Here is a 25,501-nt window from a genome sequence, read left to right as displayed (position 1 = left end):
CTTCCTTTTTGTAGATGGTATATTCACAGTTTGGTTTTTACGCTTATATATTTACAAACCAAAGAAAAAATATATCAAGCCTGCCCAAGCAATTGCGAATCCATAGTTGTATTTATATACTAACTATTAAATTTTTGACACTAATTGTGGGTTTTGAAACACAAAGCTAAAACACTTTTATTTCGGCGTAGGAAATTTTACGTTTTGTAGACTTGAGCTTATTGTGAAAATAAAAGCGTACAGCCTAACTTCATTAATTGCTTTACTTGTTGTTATTGGTCAATTTTGTCCTGCTGCGATTTGCACCTACTCCGAAAAAATTAAATACAAAAGTATACGAACAAAGAAAAAACCAGTGCAATACCGACAAAAAATCAGTTACGAATTCTTAAATTACACTAAATAAAATTATCGACAACAATTTATAATTTTTTTTTGAAAATAAATTTTAAAGAAATATAATAAATGGGACAACACACGGTTTATTCAAATTTGGTTAGTAATACGAAATTAAAAATTTGATACAAAACTTAATCCACATTAAGGAATTTTAAAGAATTTATATTTAGAGTAAGAGAGATAGAGAGACAGTAAGAGAGCGAGAGATAGAATTTGGAGAACGAAGTAAATAGTGTGAGAGTAGAGTTGCATTGCGAGTAAACACAAAATTGGTGAATGACAAAATTGATTATGTAGAATCAGTAGGCGCATCATGTTAATGTGACTAAACGCGTAACGGCTGTAATACTAAGACATTGCGTTTTGTTATGTTTAGTATATTGCTATTTTAGAAATAATATTCATTATTTTTGCATATATTTTTTTTTTGTATCTGATCATTGGTTCCATACTATTTGCTTTCCTTATAAACATAGTATAAATTACTTTATTTAATAAATAAAAATAATTATGTCCTAAGTTTTTTATTTTCAAAACATATTATAATGAACACGTATGTGAACATTCGGATATCCTGACACATTTTGACTTCATACCGGACCACTTAGATCATTGAGTCGCCATACCGAACTCTGGCGGCTCCTTTTCTGCCCATTTACCGGCGAAGGGAGCTGTAGGTGGGAAGAAGCCATTGGAAGAGAGGGACAGTGAGCTTCTTTACGGTATGGTGAAAGCGTAGGGGGAAGATTGGTAGAGGGATTTACTGTCAAAAGCTCTATATGAACTCCAGCTTCAGACTTCCTCACAATTGCATTATCTTTGAAGCCGCGGTTGCAGCCATTATGATCGCTTTGCCTTCAGTAAGACTAGCGTCTCCTTAATGGTGCGGCTTTTAAGGTTGATAATCTTACCAGGCGCCATTTGCAGAAGCTGCATGGAAGAAAAGGAGGTGGAAACAACTCAACACTTCCTTCTTGACTATTCCGCGTTTGGGAGATCAAGGCTTGAACACTTGAGAACGCATACCTTCAGACATCCCACCGAGTTGGCGAGAGTGTCAACGCCTCTGCAAACTTGTATTGGGTACTAACCCTTTAGCTAATTTATAATTTATTAGATCGAGCACTCTCTTAGTGAGCATACTCTTGTAGAACCCCCAAAGGTGATCTAGTCACTGATGCCCAGAGCATAGTTAAATTATGGAGGGAACACTTCTCCAGCCTGCTGAATGGCAGTGAACGCACAACACCAGGAGAAGGAGAACCCGATTCCCCAATCGATGACGATGGAGCAGACGTTCCATTACTCGACCATGAAGAAGTTCGAATGGCAATTGCCCGCCTCAAGAACAACAAAGCGGCAGGGGCCGACGGACTACCGGCCGAGCTATTCAAACACGGCGGCGAAGAACTATTAGGGAGCATACATCAGCTTCTTTGTAAAATATGGTCGGACGAAAGCATGCCCAACGATTGGAATTTAAGTGTGCTATGCCCAATCCATAAAAAAGGAGACCCCACAATCTGCGCCAACTACCGTGGGATTAGCCTCCTCAACATCGCATATAAGGTTCTATCGAGCGTATTGTGTGAAAGATTAAAGCCACCGTCAACAAACTGATTGGACCTTATCAGTGTGGCTTCAGACCTGGAAAATCAACAACCGACCAGATATTCACCATGCGCCAAATCTTGGAAAAGACCCGTGAAAGGAGAATCGACACACACCACCTCTTCGTCGATTTCAAAGCTGCTTTTCGACAGCACGAAAAGGAGCTGCCTTTATGCCGCGATGTCTGAATTTGGTATCCCTGCAAAACTAATACGGCTGTGTAAACTGACGTTGAGCAACACAAAAAGCTCCGTCAGGATCAGGAAGGATCTCTCCGAACCGTTCGATACCAAACGAGGTTTCAGACAAGGCGACTCCCTATCATGCGACTACTTCAATCTACTACTGGATAAAATAATTCGAGCTGCAGAACTAAATAGAGAAGGTACCATCTTCTATAAGAGTGTACAGCTGCTGGCGTATGCCGACGATATTGATATCATCGGCCTCAACACCCGCGCCGTTAGTTCTGCTTTCTCTGGGCTGGACAAGGAAGCACAGAAAATGGGTCTGGCAGTGAACGAGGGACAAAACAAATATCTCCTGTCATCAAACAAACAGTCGTCGCACTCGCGACTTGGCTCTCACGTCACTGTTGACAGTCATAACCTTGAAGTTGTAGATATTTCGTCTATTTAGGAAGCAGCATTAACACCACTAATAATGTCAGCCTGGAAATCCAACGCAGGATTGCTCTTGCCAACAGGTGCTACTTCGGACTGAGTAGGCAATTGAAAAGTAAAGTCCTCTCTCGACGAACAAAAGCTAAACTCTATAAGTCGCTCATAATTCCCGTCCTGCTCTATGGTGCAGAGGCTTGGGCGATGACATCAACCGATGAGTCGACGTTACGAGTTTTCGAGAAAAATTCTGCGAAAGATTTATGGTCCTTTGCGCATTAGCCACGGCGAATATCGCATCCGATGGAACGATGAGCTGTACGAGATATACGACGACATTGACATAGTTCAGCGAATTAAAAGACAGCGGCTACGCTGGCTAGGCCATGTTGTCCGGATGGATGAAAACACTCCAGCTCAGAAAGTATTCGACGCAGTACCCGCCGGGGGAAGCAGAGGAAGAGGAAGACCTCCACTCCGTTGGAAGGACCAAGTGGAGAAGGACCTGGCTTCGCTTGGAATATCCAATTGGCGCCACGTAGCGAAAAGAAGAAACGACTGGCGCGCTGTTGTTAACTCGGCTATAATCGCGTAAGCGGTGTCTACGCCAATTAAGAAGAAGAAGAAGATCGAGCACGGGAGTTCTTTTCTATGACTTCACAAAGGACCACATATAGAGTCCACGTGCGAGCTCTCTACATCAGCTATCTAACCTAATTTAACCTAAACTTGAGTACATAACTTTAATCTTACTCCGAACGCGCAAGCCACAATATTTTTTATATCCTTAATGACATTCTTATTCAAGAAAAATCTTCTTGACTTTACGACAACTGTCACAGTACTCTTAACCTTCATATTGAAGATCTCTGTCTTTCAAAAGGGTGGCAAAGAGAGAGTGTGCTGGGCATTCCTCTTGGATATACTATATTCGTACTGATCTGCTTCAAATTTATTTTCAAACAAAACGAAGAGAACTTGCGAAGATTTCAGACACAGAATTAAAGAATGATTTCAAAATAATACTCTTTTTTGTAGTTGTGCGTTCAGGATTTCTGGAACAGCTGAATTATTTGCATAAACAGGGAAATATTTTCAATTGTTTGATATTAACATAATTTTGTTAAGTGCCATGTACAAATCATAGAAAGAACTTGGCTTTTACTCTAATATAAAAACTCCTAAGAAAAGCAGTCCTAGAACTGGTAATAAAAGGCCTGTAAAAAAATTGCATTATTTAGGGAGCCGTTTCGCGATTACTATTTTTTCCAGTACGTATATCAGTTACTCAGTACAATTCAAAGAGCTGAGCCTGTTTTGAGCATTTTTTTTTTTCATTCAGCAAGTTTGATAAAAGGGTCGCCACGAAAAAATTAGATTTTCCGACAAGTAATGGAAAAGATTATACATATATCAGTATATATATAATTGGCACTTAGAACAGCAGGGTTTTTATAAAAAAATTGGTTTAAAAAAATATATTTTATATTACGCTTTACTCAATAACACGTTATTTTATAAAACAGCAGTATTTAATACACATATTGTTTATCAAAATGCCGTTTCTAGAAAAAAAGACAGCACCGATCCTTCCGATTCCGCACAACAATTTTGCACAGAGCGCCATATATGTATGTATGTATTCACGTATATATTAAAACAGCTTATGAATGTATGTGAAATGAGTAACACAGATAAATGCAGATATATGTAATGCTATATGCAATATTCATAGTATGAAGGTATATATATATAGAAGTTGAAGTGAGAGCAACGAAAAGGTTTACATAAAAATGGCACAAAAGGGATGTGTACATGTGGGTGTACGTCGAAACCAATGAAAGAGCGCTTGACAATAATGAAAAATATACAATTTCAAAAATGTTTGATTGAATATGCTTAACAAAGATTTCGTTAAAAATGTAAATGTTCTTAAATTAGTATTTTTTTTGCTTAACTTGTGAACGTAAATACATATGCTGCATGTATGTATGAGTGGGGTGTATGACATATGGGCTCGAACAGGTTGATGCATAGAAATAACACGTGACATGAAGATGCAAAAATGTGTATGGGTGTGTATGCGCGTGTGTGACATATGTACGCATGAGAAAATTGTAAAAAATTATATTTGTTTGCATGAAAGTGGTGTTATGAGTTTGCGATTGTGAGCGGTGAGTGATTTGCGGTGAAAATGTACATATATATGTATATATGTTTTTTAACAATGTATCAACTGAATACGCTTAAAAATGAATCAAAGATTTCTGATGTTGCCGTGGATGTGTGTGTGTTGTGACGTAATTGTACAAAAAACGCAATTGTCAAATGTTTGCATTGTTTATTTGGAAAAAAATTTTGTTACGAACAAAATGAAATTCATACATTAAATTGAATGCTTGAATATTTGAGTTGGTATGTTTCATTTAATTGTTTTTGATTTTTATTTTTTTTATAGTTAGTTTAATATTTGTTGTTTTGTTTGGGGTACCTGTGGTTAGGTTTATTTCGGTCGCCCTCTGCCTGTGTCCCAAAACGCGGAACTGCGGTAGTTCGACCTCACTGCTCATGCCAACACTACTCAGTCCATCTCTCCAGAAGTACCGGATATCTCGCATCGTGTAACCGACTTCATATTACAAAATAATATACATATATATATACAAAAAGACGTCATTTCCCAATTTGTTTTGGTCAATTCAAAATTTTTTTTAAGTGTATTTGTTTATAACGATTTAACTTTAGCTTTGTGGTTATAATATGAAAATTTGTTTAAATATTTTTTATGATTTCGTTTGGCAAAAATAAAACTTATCTATAATTTTTATATGGCTTAAGTACTGAATACGAATATAATGATTGAACGTTTGATTGTGATATTTGAATAATGTTCGAATTGAAAGTGGGAAAAGTAATAAAATATGACAAACTCAACTTAAGCGTTAATCAAACATTGGTATGTATCAAGTAGTGAAGTTTTAAAAATGCTTGATTAGAATTTCGTATTTAACATTCGAAGCACAAAATTATAGAAAAATGTAAATAAAAGCAAAACGAATGAAAATATATATTATCTGATGAAGAGCACTTACATGCTTTGGAAACGTTCAGACACTCAACTTTCATAGGACTGTGAATTAGGTAACGTGTATAACACATTGCATGGATATATGCTTCTTTATTAAACTGTACGGTAGACCTATGCGTAGTATATTTATTCGTAACTTCCTTCTTTACTAGTCTGAATCGTTTTCTATTTTCTGATTAATTTCATAAGCAATTTCATATTACGGTTAAAAACTCGTTCACAGCACAATTCTATTCAGTCCCTTATCTGTTTATGCTTCAAATCCCTACTCAATAATCCTCTAAATAAATTATATTAATTGATAGTAAATATTATATAATAAGGCACCCCTACTCTTAAATGGAGCCATGTTTCTAAAAAATTATAATATTATTACTAAGCGACACACAAAATTATATTTAAAATCCTGCGACCTTTAAACGCGTTTGCATTGAAGCTTAATCTCTTCTTCTTTGATTTAAATTATTCTGAAAACACTGGCTTAAAACTGGATCTTTGACTTTACTAGCACTTTTAATAGATTGTACCTTTCGTAACAATCAGGCGTACGATTCACCGCCCTATGCCGCAACTACCAGAAAAGTTATTATCAATTTGAAAGTTCTTGTAGATGGCTACTGTAATTTCTTTTTTCATTACTAAGGTTTTTTATATCAAACAACGGCTTAAACGAACTAGTCCAACTGTGAAATTTTTCCGTCGAATGCAAACCATGTGCCTGATACATACAGTTGCAATAAAAAAAGAAGAATGCTTCGGTACAGCTTTTTTATTCTTAAAAATAATAATCAGGGAGGATCTCAGTATTCTTAACATTTCTGAAGTGTATTCAAAAGAAGGAGGGACTACCACTGAGATCACACAGGTGTGTCTATTTGACACTCCGTATTTGCTAATTTGCATGCATCAACTTCTTTTCAAGATATGGTCGGATGAAAGCATGCCCGACGATTGGAACCTAAGTGTTCTCTACACAATCTATCTGCGCCCATTACCGCGGGATAAACCTCCTTAACATCGCGTATAAGGTTCTATCGAGCGTACTGTGTCAAAGATTAGAAACCACTGTCAACAAACTGATTGGGCCTTATCAGTATGATTTTAGATCTAGCAAATTTACTATCGACCAGGTTTTCACCATGCGCCAAATCTTGGAAAGACCCTTTAAATGAAGATAGACACACACCGCCTCTTCGTCGATTTTAAAGCTACTTTTGACAGTACGAAAAGTAAATGTCTCTATGCCACTATGCAGCAAATAATACGAGCTGCAGAGCTGAACAAAGAAGGTACGATCATCGATAAGTTTGTGCAGCTGCTGGCGTACGCCAAGCGAAGCGTATGGGTCTGGTTGTGAACGAGGGCAAGACGAAATGTCTACTGTCATCAAACTTGGCTTCCACGTCAATGTTGACAGTCCTAACTTCGATGTGGTAGATAATTTCGCCTCTCTAAGAACCAGTATTACAACCAAAAACAATATCAACCTTGACATCCACCGCAGAATTATTCTTACCAACAGGTGCTACTTTGAGTTTAGTAGGCAATTGAAAAGTAAAGTTATCTCTCGACGTACAAGGACGAAACTCTGCAAGTCCCCCATTGACCAGAAAGACCTGGCTGCACTTGGTATCTCGAATTGACGCCAAATACCGAAAAGAATAAACGACTGTCGCGCTGTTATTAACTCATCAATAATCGCATAAATGGTGTCTACGCCAGTAAAGAAGAGAAGAATCTAACTTTCTTTTCTTTCTTAGGGCTTTCCAAGTGTATTAAAAATAAAAATATACTGTTATTTGAATGATACAGGTCTGCCTACTTAACAATTCACATTTTTAAATCGTAACATACACAAATTCGAAATGAAGACTCAATAAACAATAAATGATCGCAATGATGATTAAATTTTCTAAGAGATGCCTGTGTTATTTGTTACTTATTCTAACGCTACAGGTATGTTTAAGGAAATAAACAAGAAAGTTTATGATTCGATATACATTATTTTACTGTTATGTATTCATATTACGGAAATGCCTTTACTAAGACTTTGTTGGTGCTATGTAGTTTCCTTTTTTATATTTATACGTATTCTTCTCTATCAATTTAGATACTAGCAAAATCACAAAATATTCCCAAAACTACAGATAATGCACCTGACTGTGCCCGAGCGAATCTCCTTCTATCATTACAATTGAAGAAAAGAAGGCGACCGAAAACCAACCAATTGCAACACGTTTCTTTCTTATCTTATTGATTTCATTTATTTACTATCTCTGCTAAATACTGTAAGTTACTTTCTTGTGACTGCAAGTTCCAAGAATATGTATTTTTTGCTAAAATAATACAAATAAAATGCAAAAATTGGCTAAAAGAGCTTTGTAATGAATTTGAAGACTACGATTGGTTGTTGGATAGTTGCTAAAGTGAAAATGGTAGTTTCATAAAGAACGCTGATTTTGAATGTATTTGTAATTAAACTGTTTCAAGTGAGGAATATTTGTACTAACTCAATTTAACGCTGATGATTTAGGTTTGGGTAGTTGAAAAAATAAAAAATAATAATAATTAATTGAAAAAAGTATAATTAGAAAAAAATACGTATTTTGCCTCAAAATAATAAATAATTCATATTTTTTCCAACATAAGCCTGTCGTAAATCAAACACAAGTTGTGCCGTTTTCTTTTGAGTCCGATATTGACAGACCATAACACGCATTTTCAACTTCATTGTTGCTATTTTGTTATTACTAAGCGTTCATTATCAAATAAATTTAAAATTAATATTGTTCATCACATAGTAGGTAAATAGTTAGTTCTGAAATTTCGAAATAGTTTGAGTGAAAGAAATATATAGTATATTTTTGTATAAAGAGATAATCCTTTGACTATGGCATAGATGTACCTAAACCAGCGGTGATTGTATTTGTCGGCGCTTCAATACACTAGGTAGTTTATTTCTGAAATGTTTTGGGTTTCCAAAAATATTTTTTATTGTTTTTGAGGTGGTATATGTTTGCTTTTAGCTCGTGTATAAAGCAGTTTTTTGTTAGTAAGTAAGTCTGGGGCGTCTGTACATCAAGAAACACTTTGACTTTTATGTAGGTATGTCTTAAAGAATTTCCCCTTCATCTATAGTATATATGAAGTATATATATAAGTATATGTTATGATCTAACTTTCACAAAAAGCTTTATGAAACATCACCTAATTTATTTTTTTGTTGGTTTTTAATGTTGTTTTTAGAAAATATTGTCATTACGAAATACTCTTTTTATAAATCAAATGGATTCGTTTAAGTATAATATAGGCAATTTAAAAACAAAAACAACTACCATACAAAAGTATATGTACTTCTGTAGAGCTTATTCAAGCCTTTAAAAACAACATAACAATCGACAAAGAGCTTTCATATAGCTTGTGCAAAATTTCTTCGCGAAATTTGGAGATGGCATAACTTTATCTTGTTTAAAGTTGACATTTTTATTTAGTCGAAGGTTAACTAAAGTAATTTCAATATTAACCCTTACTGTGGCTTCTGGAGTACCTCCATGCCACCGTTTTTCACATTCTAAATTATTTGATAAGTTTGCAAATTTTACAAATTTCTTTTTATAATATTAAATAAACACTTAGTTATATATAGAAATACTTAATTACAAATTGCGTAACGGTTTCGTGGAATACGTTTAGTGTGCTGTTAATGAAATAAGTTTTAATACATCTGAATATAAAGCGCATAAGCTTTCACTAAAAGCTTGTCTAAATAAAAGTTTTTATATATTCCTCTTTGCTTATATATATTTATTGTGCATTCTTTTTTAAAAAGATCCTTATTCGTGCACATAATCTGAACTAACGGAAATTTCCATTCTATATAAAATAAACTGCCTGCATACTTCTTTAAACCTATGGATTGAGTTTATTTTAATAAGGACCCATCTTTCAAACAATCTTAAGTAAAGTAAAATTTAACTTCACTTTGGCTTCACTATAATAGAATTTCATTCAATTTTAATCTACATAATCTACGTATATATTATAATACTACCACCATTAATCACGTACTCTTATAAATAAGCAAAAAACCTTATTGGAATAAGCCTTATGCATTAATAAACATACATATGTATGTGAATAATAATTGAATAATTACTTACAGCTTTCGATTTCTATGTGACACAACTGTCGATCCATAGGAAAGTATTGTAGATTCATTGGACACGATGCGGTAATTGTTAATCTGTAAGTATATATCCGGCAAGAAAATTTTCCAAAAAATCAAAGTATTAGAAAATGGCGTAAACAAGTGTTTTTATAAATCAAATTATTTATTGTTGTAACTTAAATGTTACGTAAATATTAAAATAAGAATATAAAGCACAGTTATTTTTAAGCTTTGTAACGTACAAACAAACTACTAAAAGGATATTCAGACATGTTCGATGTGTTTGATTTCTTACTTTAAGTTTCGCTTCAATAATTTTGCTATTTATTTAAGTATACGTTTCTCAATGACAATTAGTTATTTGCCTCACACTTAATTGTAAACAAGCGTTAAAAATTAAAAAAAATATATAAGCAGGGAAACTAATTAATGAGAGCTCGAAAAACAGAATCCCTGTAGAATCAGATATTCATAACTCCATAGCTTAGTTATTCAAAACAAGAAAAAACGTTAACTCCAAATGCACCGAAGTTAATTTAAGCTTCACAGGTGCATTTCTTTTAGTAACTATGTGTCAAGTTTGTATGGAAGCTATATGCTATAGTAATCTGATCTGAACAATTTCTTTCGATATAGCATTATTTCTATAAACAACAACTCATACCAAATTTTGTGAAGATATATCGTCAAATGAAGAAGTTTCTCATGCAAGCATTATGCTATAGTTAACCGATCTGAACAATTTCTTCGGAGATTACATTGTTGCCTGAGAAAATAACCTTCGCCAACTTTTATGAAGATACATTGTCAAATGTGAAAGTTTTCCATACAAGAACTTGATTCCGATCGTTCAGTTTCTATGGCAGCTGTATGTTATAGTGATCCGATATCGGCACTTCCGACAAATGAGCAGCTTCTTGAGGGGACAATGACGTTTGCAAAATTTCAAGGCGAAATCTTAAAAACTGAGGGACCAATTCGTATATATGCAGACAGACGGACATGGCTAAATCGACTCAGCTCAACACACTGATCATTTATATATATACTTTATAGGGTCTCAGACGCTTCCTTCAGGGTGTTACAAACTTTGTGACAAACTTAATATACCCTGTTCAGGGTATAATAATATCCATACAAAGAATAATGTAGAATGTAAGAATATATAAAGTCCAAGTCCGTCTGCAACCGAACACTTGTTATTCTCGCAACTAGCAGGAATTAAAGACAGGAAAATATTTTAAGGTGTAAAAGGTTTACCAGAGGATCGGAGTCCAAGCAATTTTAAATACATATACTCATCATTATATATAGTACATATATGGGAGTTGCGGTAGTATCGACGTTCGTTTTATTAAGATAACCCACGTAAAATCATCAGAGTAAAAGTCATCCGGATATTTAGTTATTGATTTTTTGCGTTAGATGGGGAATGAGTGGGGTTATCTTCCGTAGGTAAGAGTTTTTATAGTATTATGCTTATAGTGTTTGGTTAGTAGTTTAGGAGATATGTACATTAAACTTATTTTTCAAAATTGTTTGTCCACAGGTGCCCCTTGCCACTGCGATACTCTGTGCTAAATTAGAATTTAATTTGTTAATTTAGTGCTTAGTTATGGTACTTTATACGTTTTTCGGTTAATGGCGTTTTGTGGGAGTGGCAGTTGTCCGATTAAGCGCATCTACGAACTCGTACTTTTTTCTCCAAGGATTTCGATTAGTTTTAGGTGAAAGCTATTATGCACTGTAGCAACATGTTGCAGGAGTGTAAAATTGCTTAAAATTAGGCGTTTAGACAGAATACCTCCGTATATTGTTCTAATTATTTTAAAATTCTTAACAGTGACAATTTGTTCATTTTTAAAAAGGATAATTTGATTACCGTTGACAAAACGCTTTTGAATGAGCCGCTTGCATATAGTTTCTGACATTTCCTTCAGTGTGTTACAAACTGCATGGATAACGTAATATACAGTTGCGGTCAAAATAATAGTAGTGCTACTACTGCACATAGTAAAATGTTTCTATTTTTTCGCGTTTTCTTCTTTGCCTTTTATTCTCCTTAATATAATGTTTTATAGACAGAGTTCAATTAAAAAAGTGCCGTTATAACTGTATACGTTAGCACGTGGTGTCGTTATTTCACTTACTTTCAAATGTGTTGGCTATTGAGTGGGTCAAAATAATAGTAGTGCAAGGAGTAAGCATCCGAAAAATTCATAAAAAATATTTATTTGTGTCCAAGATTTACAAAAAGGTAAGTAATGTATTTTTTGATGTATTTCCATAAATTGATAATCTGATAAAGATCGTTCAGCTATGGGACGAGGAAAGCACTGCACCGCTGAACAGCGCAACCTTATCAAAAAACTAATTTCAAACGGGAAAACTTACAAAGAAGTTGAAGAAATTATCGGCTGTTCAACGACAATGATTTCAAACGTGTTTTATAACGTTGTAATGAATTTTTTCCTAAGTTTTGTTTTATGATTTGATTGATAAGAGTGGTTGTTCCTTAAAATAAAAACAACGAAAGTATTTAAATGAAAACATTCTACTTCTTCTTCATTTCTTTTTCAATGTGTGGGCACTACTATTATTTTGACCGCAGCTGTATGTACACTGTTCAAGGCACAACGATGCAAACATCGTTAAAACATTTTGAAGTTTAAGTGCATCTTAGTAAAAAAAAATAAAAGCATAAATAATTTTCTATAGCTTTAGAATTTCATCCACAAATAACATATTCTGAATATCCTTTTCTTATCTAAAGCATATACATTTTCTTTTTGAGCTCATTAGTATCAATAAATGCTTCCCTATAAAAACATAAAGGTGAAATTGTAAAGTCAGCGAGTTCAATTGGATTGTTAAAAGAGTATTTTACTGTTTACAATATGTTTATAAAAATGTGTTTTTCACATCTTTGATATGTTGCGGCATATAAGTAATGTATTAATAATCTAATGGGCACTAATTCGTAACTAATTACATATTAGAATAGTTTGTGATATATTTGTGAGTTATGCTGGCAAGCTGCACTAAGCTAAGTATGAGTTTAAATGAAAATATAAATTAAGTTTCGCAAATATTTAACTACTTTTTATAAAATAATGCAGTCTGCTCTAGTTTTTTAGAGTATTTAATCTCTAAATAATATTTTTTGCGTGCTTATTTTCACATACTTCAATATATGAGATGTAAGTGTTTATATGCCTTTATGTTTATATATATATATATATATATATATATATATATTATATATTAATATATATTATAGCTTTTATATGCAAATGAAACTAAATAATGCATAATTACACCTACGTTTCAAAGGCACACACACAAGTGTATGCACGTATTCATATTGCATTGACAATACCTTGCTTTCTGCTTCGTCTTTCTTTGTTGGTTCATTTTGGTTGGGTATGTATATTTACATAAGATTATTGTATGAGCATGGAATATGTGCCAAGCACTTATTAACGAACGACTTACTTACACGCCATCACCTCTTTGCTTTATAACACTTGCTCACGCTCACTACATGCGCACTGCATGTCCTCTTTGCATTTGCCAAACCATGCAACTTCATGTGCATATCCTTTGTTGTGGCGAATTCCTTCAAATTTGCATTTTGCTCCTTGCCTTTGTGCATTTCAATTATTTCATTTTAATTATTTTCTTTTTTTTTCTTGTTTTTGGACAGATTCTTGTTTAAAGGTAGTAGAAAATATTTCTCCAGAGAGTGCAAACCTTTTTACGGTGTAAAATACACTGCACACTGTGGTTTTTTTCCTTCCAGCTTTAATTCAACCTTTCTCTTCTTTATTGTATATTTTTTGTTGTACAAAGTATTAGTGCATATTCAATTTTTGTAATGAGTAAGTGTAATGTGTGAGAAGTTCAAGCTAAGTACTTCATGCGCTATGTCTCTACCGACGACTGTTTCAGCTTTTCTGCTGTTCACTTAGCTGTCAAAAAATGCTTTTATCTGAATTTTAGTCAGTTGACTTGAGAGAACACCGCCGCTAAACAGCTGATTTCGATAATTGATTTTAATGAACTAGACAGACCGGAAATTATTCTCACGGTCTTCGAGATTGTTCCAAACACTAGATAAGCCGTAAACTGTATACATTTACTTCGGTACCTGAAATTCTCATATGCTCAGTGCTTTCAACTCACATATAAGTTGAACTTTCCGAAACTATGAGATTGGGTTTTGTATAAAAATTAAAATCTTAATTGGTTTGTAAGAACGTAGGGTACCCAAGATATAATGGTGTCTTATGGTGATATCTCCTATGCTACTTAGTTTTCCATCATTTTTTGATCTGCCTACCATATATAATTCTTTCAACTATTTCAAAGGCGCCGTAAAGAAGACTTTAGGAGCCTTCGATGTAGCTGAACGATGAATGAGTTCCTGAGCGGCCTTGTACTAGAAAAAACTTGTCCGTTTATGCAATCCCTTCTGTACCTACCTAGAAGATCAGTTTTGATTTTTTGTGTAACAGCGTGTATTTTAGGATTTCATTTGCTGCAGCCATCTGTACTATAATTATTCTGTTTAACCTACAATCTTGAAGTTAAGCCAACCATCTATAAAGTGCTTGCCACAAAAGAATACAGATACTATGATAGCTAACTATGGGTTATAACGGGTGATCCAAGTAGAGGTACTTTTTTATCTGGGCTACACATATCACGCGTGAGTCGTGTCAATCTCTTACGTAATTTTTTTTTAGTATTGTTAGCCATTTCAGCATGAAAATACTTACGCCTGAACAACTTTTACAAATCGTTCAACTTTGTTACAAAAATTCACTTTCTGTAAAGAATGTTTCGCGTTCTCCGCTCAACTTATGGTCTACTGAGCGCACTATTCGCGATACCATCAGCCATCTGGAGACCCAGCATTCATTATTGGATAATATTAGACCGAATGGACTATGTTCAGCACACAGTGAAGAAAATATAGCAGCCGTAGCTGAGAATGTACACGAAGACCGTGAAGAGTCGATTCGGCTACGTTCGCAGTAACTCGGACTGACGTATGGAACAATTTGGCGCATTAACTTGAAAGTGTCGAAACGACAACGTGTGCAAGAACTGAAGCCAAAGAAGATCCGAGGTTTTAGAGTCAAATGGGTATGTAAACAAGCCAAGCTGCCGCATTTGGGACGAAAAGCAACATGAAGATATTCAAGAGCTGCCATTTCATCAGAAAAATTACGGTGGAATCATCTGTCCATATTTCTTCAAAAATAATGCCGATGAGAATGTAATCGCCAAATGCGACCGTTATCACGCCATGATAACTGACTATTTGATGCTTGAAATTGAAGCTTGTGATATGGGCAACATTTGGTTTCCACAAGACGACGCCACTTTCCACACATCTCATCAGTCAATGGATTTATTGAGTGGACACTTCGGTGAGCAGATAATTTCATGTTTTGAGCCGATCCATTGGCCACCAAGATCGCGTGATATCACACCTTTAGACTTTTTCTTGTAGGGATATGTAAAGTTTAAGGCCTCTGCAGACAATCCCGTTTCGATTCAGGGCTGGGAGGAAAACATCTCGCGTGTAATTTGCAAGTTACCAGACGAATTGCTGGAACGAGTCATCGAAAATTTAACTCAACGAACAGACCATCTGAAACGTAGCGCCCAACATTTGAGAGAGATAATTTTCAAAACATAAATGCCAAATAATAATCTTTCGACTGATGATAAATTAGAAGTTTCGCAATAAATTAGAAGTTTTTGCATTTTTTTTCTTAAAAAAAAAGTAGGTAGCCTCGACATGGATTAAACTTTACTTCTTCAGATAGACAATCAATGATAATTTTCTGGTTATACTAAATGCCTCATTCCCTAAAAATTTGAAGGCTTTAGGCATGAACTGTATAGAGAATCACTGGATAAAGAAAAAAGAAATGTTTCTCGAATGATTAATATAGAAAATGCAATTCCATCGACCTAACTTTAGCTTGTAATAGTTTCCCTCAAAATTTAAATCAAATAAATATATGAATGAAGAGCAAAAATATTTTTAACAATATTTTAGCAAACTTAGGCTTTACTTTACTTTATTTTATTTTAGTATATATGTATTGAAGTTTCCTTACTAACTTGGTCTGTTATTTTAATGGTTGCCTTAAAATCGCTTTCAAGACACAGCGCATGAAGACAGTAATTACCATTGTTTTCAAATTTTAATCATATTGATCAGCTATAATAATGTTGGTAATATCTATACCTTAGTTAGTATAAATACATATATGTATATAAAATGATTCACTTTTGCCAATTGAACTCACTTTAAATGAAATTATGTGCCCATTTTGATCATATAAAATAATAAATAAAGTGAAATTATAATTAAACACATAGAACGACATTTAGTAAGTATTAATACATATGTATGTATGTATATATACATAGAAAAACCAAAATTTGTACACCGAACAAGACAGCAATAAATAATTTAATATTTTTATTGTTTGGTTTGCTTTTTTGTTTCAGTTGGTTTCAAGAAAATCACACGACATTTATTTTAAATGAAAAAATATTGATATTTTTTAAACTTTTGTTTTAGAAAGATGAATCATAAAAATTCGTTTTCTGTAAGAAATAGTTAGAAATTTAATTTGTTTTGTTACCTAATACTTCGTGTTATTGATCCAGAATGATGAACACGTATGAATTCATTACTTGTTGTTGCAATATGAAAATATGATTGTTTTTCATTTACAAAAAAGGTGTCAGGTACCCAAATATTTTTTATGAACTCAGATCCAACCGATAGTGTTTCTACACCAGGCCGTTTTCTATACGCTAAACGAGGATCGGTCCAAAATTGACGAAAGTAAAAATCCAATGTAAAGTCCTGATAAAATATTTTATAGATTTTTGTTTCGCGCATATCCAATTTGCAATTTCGAGCGTTTTTGGTTGGTTTTTAATTGATTTTGTTTGCCATTTCAGATACAGTAAATAATACGACAGTTGTTGTTGGTGGTTTACATGGGCGTGGGGCCGAGTAGACATAGCGGTAGTAGTTAACGTGCCGATTGTGCGTAGAGCCAGTTCGATTTGAAAGAGGAAAAAGTTTTTGCAAATTTTGCAAAAATATGAACAAAGAAAACTTTTATTAGTATGTTATGCATAAAGCTAAAATATAAACAAGTTTGTTTCTGTATCAAGAGTAGTAAAAGCATAACTGTTCTAATCAAAATTGTGTTTAATATCGAACAAAACAGAATAAGAATTATAAATCATACATATAAAGGCTACACGTGACAAAAATTGAAAAAATTTTCAAGCAAAGTAAATAATAATTTCAATCTAAATCCAGCGTAACCATAGAAATTGAAAACGAACCGTGAAAACATGCCTTTATTCTCGAACTATTTTATATGCCTACATTTAAAATTTAAACGAGTATTTTATAAAATGAAGAACATTTCATTTCTTTTAAAACATTTTTAAAGTACTTTTTTATATTTTTTTATGAGCATGAAACAATTAACGAAATTCCGTGCAACGGTACATGCGTGATATCCCATAAGCATGAAAGAGAACATTATAGAAAAGCTCAAAAAAGCAAGCAAGCATTATTCCTGAATTAGCTAATGAACGTAAATTTATTATATTTATGAAAAAACTAAAACTTTCTAATTAGAAATGGTTAACTGTTATGATATATTTACACTTTGTGATCGTATGCTGCGTAAAAACGCAAAAAATGAAATTATCTATGGGCTAGCTAATCTTCATTGATTTAAATTACACGTTTATAACGACTTATCCCTTAAACTTTCAAGGTTTCAAGTAGAGCAATCGGCTTTAAAAAGTACCTCTTTTGTATTTAAATTTAATTTTTTTTATATATTTTAAATATATTATGTTATTCATAGTTGTGGAAAAAATGTATCTTGTTTTAGTGAATGTATAAAATTATAATTAATTAATACGTAGATAAGTGTATGCAACCGGTACGAAATACAAGTACTTCAGCAATCTCAGTTAGAAAGTGAGAGGAATGATATTAGATCTACAACCTGATACAGATCTATAACTTGATCTGATATCATCACTCCAACAAAATTATCAAAATTTTCTAAATCTACTTAAACAATAAACAACGTTTTTAGTTTTTGTGTATACTTCAATTCCCTCAGCCTTTGCGAGGATAAGTACACATGCAAGTTTGTCATTAGGAGGGTTAAGTTACTAACCCTGGCGATTTTCTAAAGAGTCTATAATAACTATTTTATTACAATATTTTAAATAGTTTACCTTATACCTTTTTTATTTTTATTTTTTTAGTTTTGTTTGCATTATTTTCATAATTTAACACCTATAGAAGCCAATAGCTTTCAGTAAAATGTTTACATGAACTGTCCTCTGTACACTCTTTCGTAGTATGACTTATTTGTTATATAGTTAGCATTGAAAAACTAAACTTTATACCTCCAAGCTTCCTTTTTAGGTATGGCTATCACAATAAACAGCATTCAAAATAGAAATTTTAGCATATCAGTTATCAACAGCTTCATTTAAAATCCAGTCACACTTTCAGCACGGCACGAACGGAATACCGGAATATGGGAATCTTAGTGTTTCCAGTCCACTTTATTCCACTCATATCGATTATCCTTGTATCGTATATCAGCCAGAGTGTCTTGGGAAGCAGAGCACCAGTGAAAAGTGTTTTCAGAAGTAAGCAACTTCACTTCTACTGGGTGCCAGGCCACAAAGTCATCGAGAGTAATGGAATAGTGGACGAGATGTCCAAGAATGATGTATGGCTAACATCCGAAAACGTGATCAACATTGGGAAACCCATGCATTGTCTATACGACGATCTTAACAAAAGCATGGTAAAGAAAATCAAAACGCGTTGGCAAAAGTCACCAACTGTAAGATCGGAAAGACACAAAATTCATATTAGCACTCGATAGAGAGAGGAACATGATGGAAATACTAACTGGTCACAGATTGAGAAAACTGCAGTGAATGTCTTGAGCAAGTCACTAGGGAAATAATGGAGCATCTGTTGCGCACTTGTCTCGCATTGGCAAGACTACGCTTTAAGAATTTGGGTTCCCCGCTGTATGATACACTGGACGAGGTATCGATAGTGAAGTCAAAGAGTGTGCTAAAATACGCATCAAGCGCAGGTATCTTAAAGAATGGCTCCTCCTCTTGGACGTAGCAACTGAACTCTCCATCTGGTATCGCATCTATGCGTGGCTTACTGGCCTACAAGATTCGCCTAACCTAACCCAACCTATCGTTCAATAGACAGAAAGTCCTTACGCAATAGAGTGTTTACATTAATGGGAAATACACAAATTCCTATTAAATTAGTTTCTGACGTTTCATGTAGCTAAAGTTCATAAACATACATATCTCTCAATATATGAGCAACCTTACTGAAATTAAGAAATTAAACAGTTGAGTCTTTCTAAGTGGTTAGGGAAGTGGCTTGTTGCTAGAGACCAAAAACTGGATACCGATGTACCAAGTTCTATGTTTATCATCTTTCTGGTGAACCTTATGTTGTCATTTATTTTTCATTTATTTATGTATGATATCTTAATAAAATTAAGTTAAATAAATTTGAAAATAGTGAACATGGTAGTAAAAGCACGCGACACGTTCTCCTAGCCTACGTACATTCATTGTCATATTATAGAAATGTTGGTTTACTTGATATTTGTTAGCAAGAAAGAATTATAAAACAAGTAAGGAAGGGCTAAGTTCGGGTGTCACCGAACATTTTATACTCTCGCATGATAAAGTGATAATCGAGATTTCATTATCCGTCATTTACATGTTTTTCAAATACCGAATTTGTGTATAGTTTTATTCCGCTATCATCATTGGTTCCTAATGTATATAGTATTACAGAGAAGGCATCAGATGGAATTCAAAATAGCGTTATATTGGAAGAAGGCGTGGTTGTGAACCGATTTCATGAATATTTCGTATATGTCATCAGGGTGTTAAGAAAATATTACATACCAAATTTCATTGAAATCGGTAAAGTAGTTCCCGAGATATGGTTTTTGGTCCATAAGTGGGCGACGCCACGACCATTTTCAATTTTTAAAAAAAGCCTGGGTGCAGCTTCCTTCTGCCATTTCTTCCGTAAAATTTAGTGTTTCTGACGTTTTTTGTTAGTCGGTTAAAGCACTTTTAGTGATTTTCAACATAATCTTTGTATGGGAGGTGGGCGTGGTTATTATCCGATTTCTTTTTTTGAACTGTATATGGAAATGCCTGAAGGAAACGACTCTATAGAGTTTTTTTGACATAGCTATAGTAGTTTCCGAGATATGTACAAAAAACTTAGTAGGGGGCAGGGCCACGCCCACTTTTCCAAAAAAATTACGTCTAAATATGTCCCTCCCTAATGCGATTCTTTGTCCCAAATTTCACTTTAATATCTCTATATATGGCTTAGTTGACACTTTATAGGTTTTCGGTTTCCGCCATTTTGTGGCCGTGGCAGTGGGCCGATTTTGCCCATCTTCGAACTTAACCTTCTTATGGAGCCAACAAATACGTGCACCAAGTTTCATCACGATATCTCAATTTTTACTCAAGTTCCAGCTTGCACGGACGGACGGACAGACGGACGGTCATACGGACGGACGGACAGACAGACATCCGGATTTCAACTCTACTCATCACCCTGATCACTTTGGTATATATTACCTTATATCTGACTCTTTTAGTTTTAGGACTTACAAACAATCGTTATGTGAACAAAACTATAATAGTCTCCTTAGCAACTTTGTTGCGAGAGTATAAAAATGTTTGGATAATGTTACTCTGATCAAGTTTTAAATCAGTGAACAAAACTGGTGTCAAAAATTGTTCAAACCCCAAATATATCCGCTATAATGATTCCATACCTTCTCTGTGTGGTTATCGGTAAATATTTCATTAGAATTAAGTGTGTATACCTGTAGTTTCTTGATTATATGTAGTATTATTATTTTCATGTATAACGAGTATTCCTAAAATATTAAGCGGAAAATTCCGCTACCGTAATGTGAGATTAAAATAGTGGTAACGGCCTTGTCCCAGCACTAATATGACGAGTATTCTAATTTCTGTTAGTTGAGTTGGTGTAGGTGTCTAGTAAATACAAAATATATACAGTAGTAAAGTATAATTTCCCATCAAAAATAAACGCTATCAGTAAGCAATTTCGTCCAATAGAAAGGTTTATTTCATATGTATTTTACAAAAACAAATAAAAAAAAGAAATATAAATAAACAAATATCGAATTATTCAAAGTTTTGCCGTTCGTCATCTACCAGGAAGTGAATATTTTATGAGTGTAAGCATGTCTGCAACTACGTGCTTTTTACGCAGCTCGTGTTATGTCTACCTTCTGATTGCATTGATCTCAAGTAAATGTTGCGTATTCGCAATATACAACTAGTTGTTGGTCACTGCGTATATATACAATAACTTTATGGTGAATATCTCATTGATATTTGGTAGATGGGTAAATTGTGTAATATGCTTGTAAAATTTGATGATTTAACTAAATATGAGAATATTTGTCTTATAAAGCTCAACGTTGATGTTTAAAAAATTATATGTACTAAAGACTATTTATGCAACTTTATTAATAAATGTATTCAATTAGCAAATGTTATTTTATTTGTTTAACTTGTGTATTCTTATTTATATTACATTATGTAAATGTATTTGTATACGTTTTATACATCTTTATTTGGCATAAATGCACATTATTAACGTTTATTACACTTTATTCTCATTGTTTACAGATATGTATATATGTACATAATATACATTAAACGAATTATTACACAATATACACTATAGTATGTATATGGTAAATAGTTAATACAAGAAATTGATTTGGTTTCCACTCGAGTTCCTTAACGATAGCGAAATGTAGGCAAAATCAAATGAAACAAAAACACAATCGCTTTCTAATAATAAACTATTTCCTAACAAATTAAGGCATATAAGGAATAAAATAAGCAGTGTACGCACTATATGGCATAACTAAATTATTGCTACTAGTTAAATGAATATACAATTCTGGGTTTTGTGGTGAATTAAGGGGATTATTTATGAGACGAGTAAAAAGGAATTTTGCAATTTTTTGGCACAGTTTAACTTCCTGCCTACTAATGTACAAGAATGTCCGCATGTAGGTATGTATTTACATATATCTATGTTTATCTGGCTGAAATTATAATAAAAACATACTTCTAAGGTATACCATAATATAAAAAGTGATATCGTTTTATTTTTGGAATTAATGTGTGTGTGTGCTTTGCGTATTTTGTTTGCATGTGTTTTAAACGTAAAGATATACTGGTGCGTTTATTTGAAATTCAGTCTGTTTATATATATGTGTAGTATAAATACCGTAAAACTCAGCACTGTGTGTATTTATAATATTTCTGCGCGCTTATAATATAAAATATATTTGTATATATTTATATATTTATTATTATTTATATACCATATGTAGATATTGCAATTGCGCAAAACAAGCTGGGGTGAAATGGAACCTGTAACCATTAATGTCTGCATGTATGTATTTTCAATGAATATTACGCACACACATCCTTATGGTGTTCTCACATTAGTTTTCTAAACAGAACATCCGTAAATTGAATTTGTAGGTTCAAATGTTTTATAAATAAGATAGCGTTAATATAAACTTAGTAAAAGTTTCATTGGGATATGGCTGAATGAAAGCTCATAGGAAGAAATAATAGTCTACATACAATGAGATGAGTATCTATGTGTACATAACTACTTGTATATATATACAAAAAATAAATGCAAATTAAGTAACAATAATAAAAAATATTTTAATACCCTTCGCAAAAGTTTCCCTTCAAGAGCCTGATATTAATAAGTTATATGCTATATTTATCTGAGCTATGCAATTTTTTCTTCATCAAACTGTTGTCTTAGACAATAATCAGTACCAAATTTTGGTATAATACCTCATCAAATAAAAAAGTTTGCAACCACAAATCATGATTTGGTCGTGTATTATGTATGACAGCTACATCCTTTAGTAGACCGGTATCGATTCCAAAAAATGTGGAGCCTCTTTAGGTGAAAACAGCGTTTGAAAGTTTTCAAATTAGTATATTAATTACTGGGGGACTACTTCGCATATGTGCAGACGGACAGTCAGACAGAAAGAAGTCGACTTAGCTAATCACCCTGATCATTTACTTTTTTCCATCCAAAATTTACAAATAAATTTTTTTTTGTGTAAAATATTTTTTGTTAGCTTGTGTTTTAAGGCAAAATATTACACACGGATATTTTTATGTAGACACAACATGAAAAATTTGTTTATTAAAAATTTTTCAACGCTTGAAATATACCTCTATATATTTCCATATACGGATACCAAGAAAAGTATTTTTTTATAAAATTAACCAGCCGACTACAAATCTTCACCCTTTTCGCATCTTAAGAACCAAATTATTTCATTTCGAACTATTCAGAATGTAATGCCGCATGTTCTGTGCAGCTAAGGCCGGGCAGAGTATACATAATTATTGCCGATATTCTACAAAACACGGTGACTAACGTTAAACAAAAGGCCGGAATTATGGGCCGCCGCATACTGCTTTGATTCTTCGTTAGTTTATCGCCGAGTCTTCAACGAATAGCGAACCACAAACACCGTACTTGCTTGATTTAGCTCCTTGTGACTTCTGGCTATTCAGCAAACTCAAACGAAATTTTCAGAGACCGATTTGAGTCCATTGAGGAGAATAAAATGATTCGCTAAACGCATTGGAGGCTCTTCCGGAAATTGACTTCAACAACACATTCGAAGATTGGAAAAAACGTTAGTACAAGTGTATTGGGGATAAATTAGGCTTTGAGATTGGCAACATAGATTTTTAAGAATAAATGAAGAATTTTAAATTAATAAACAAAGTCTTAGTATTTTTTGCTCATAGTAGTACTTGATGGTATTCTAAAAAAAAAAAAAAAACAAAACGATTAACATTTTTTAGTAACAATAGTAATGATAACTCTTATCGAAATTGTACCGGCAATGGGTAAGTTTAGCGTATTTAAACAGATATCTAAATCAAATTTATTTAAATAATGCTAATCATGTAGAAAAAATGAAGTAAAGCTTTGAGTAATGGTAGTGTTCAGAAGGTAATTCATGTGAAAATTGCTTAAGTAGCTTTTTGTAATGTGGCCTTAAGTTAGAAAAAAAGCTTAACAAAAATAAACTGAAATGCAATGGTAATATAATAGGACTTCAAAAATGATACCGTGTTAGTGAGCAGTATTTGCATTTTTATATCAATTAAGAAAAATAATATTGGAAACGGATTAGTGAGGTAATGACATTGAATTACTTATAATTTCAAATGCAACTGCATTCGAAAATTAATATTATGGAGTAATGATAATAAAACCTAAAATTGTGATTGAAGTATGTACAGATACTTAAATATTTTGGTAACAGCACTGTAACTAGAATGGTAATGGTGGTGGTAATTGGAGTAGTATTTGGAAGTACAAATTATCAAGAAATAGTTTGCCTATAAATTGAAGTTTCAAATTTTAATTGATAATACTTATATCTAGTATTAATAATACTTAACTTTAGCTATTTTCACTTCTTGTCCGAACTAGTTGACCAGTTTTCACAGTAAAAAATTTGTAAACTTATGCCGTTCTTGGTGGGGCTTTAGCTTTTAAATCGATTTAGACTTAAAAAAATTAGCATATAAATTGAACCTGACTAGCTATTATAATAATTAAAATTACGTTATGTAAGGAGGAGTGCGTTTCTTGTTACCTCGTTTACCTTAACACCCCAAGCGAGAATTTGTGCAGAAAAATTGCAAGTAAACGTTGTGCACTTTTGATTTATATGTGCGTTTGGTTTTGCATATACATTTAAAAAAATGCCACTTGCATGTAAATGATCGTATGCATGAGCTACGTAGGTTGAATGCATAAGTTATGCTAATATTAAGCAATGCATGAGATGCAAAGACTTACGCAAATGAATTACATTAGGACATGAAAGCTAAAGCAAGTGGTGTAAGGGTTAATGATGGCGCTAATCTTCGTGTCTTTTATGTAAATATTTTCCACAACTTTTTCACTTATACAGCTATGAATTATTCTATGTAAATATGTATGTATTAGATTGTGCTCTAACCTACACAATAACCTTGCTTACAAACGTACCATACAGCTGAATGTAGTAAATACTTGTTCCAGCTTGTAGTTTATGATTTAATGTCTAACTAAGAATGCATAAATTAAATATTAAACAGTTCCTGTGCCTGTGCTTGCCTGGCAGCGAAACGACTACACGTGTTTATGTTAATATTTATGTATGCCAATATTTTTGTATGTAAAAGCTTGCACGCTTGACAACATATTGATAAAAATATATGAATGTCGATATGTGAACGTGTGTGCGTATTCGTGCGTTCATGTTGTCTTACACGGCTAGCGGCGCCTTTTACTCGTCATTACACGAAAAATGCAAACGAACAAAAGCAAAACTTAAATAACAACTCAAGGCCAAG

The 25,501-nt window shown here is 33.3% G+C and overlaps 1 protein-coding gene across 6 annotated transcripts in view; it reads right to left on the bottom strand.

The window, feature by feature from the left end:
* Positions 1-25,501, bottom strand: part of LOC120776837 (gamma-aminobutyric acid receptor subunit beta) — a 90,972-nt gene that overhangs the window by 25,292 nt on the left and 40,179 nt on the right. For all 6 annotated transcript variants that reach the window (XM_040107859.1, XM_040107862.1, XM_040107858.1 and 3 more), the window contains 2 exons: positions 16,558-16,784; positions 9,879-9,961 (listed from right to left, as the gene is read on the bottom strand). In XM_040107859.1, coding sequence (XP_039963793.1) covers positions 9,879-9,961; positions 16,558-16,784 — 310 coding nt within the window. The remainder of the gene's footprint in view (positions 1-9,878; positions 9,962-16,557; positions 16,785-25,501) is intronic.

This window comes from Bactrocera tryoni, chromosome 5 (genome assembly GCF_016617805.1).
Source record: "Bactrocera tryoni isolate S06 chromosome 5, CSIRO_BtryS06_freeze2, whole genome shotgun sequence".
Lineage (NCBI taxonomy): Eukaryota > Metazoa > Arthropoda > Insecta > Diptera > Tephritidae > Bactrocera > Bactrocera tryoni.
The sequence above is the reverse complement of the archived record's forward strand: the minus strand, read 5'-3'. Positions and strand labels throughout refer to the sequence as shown.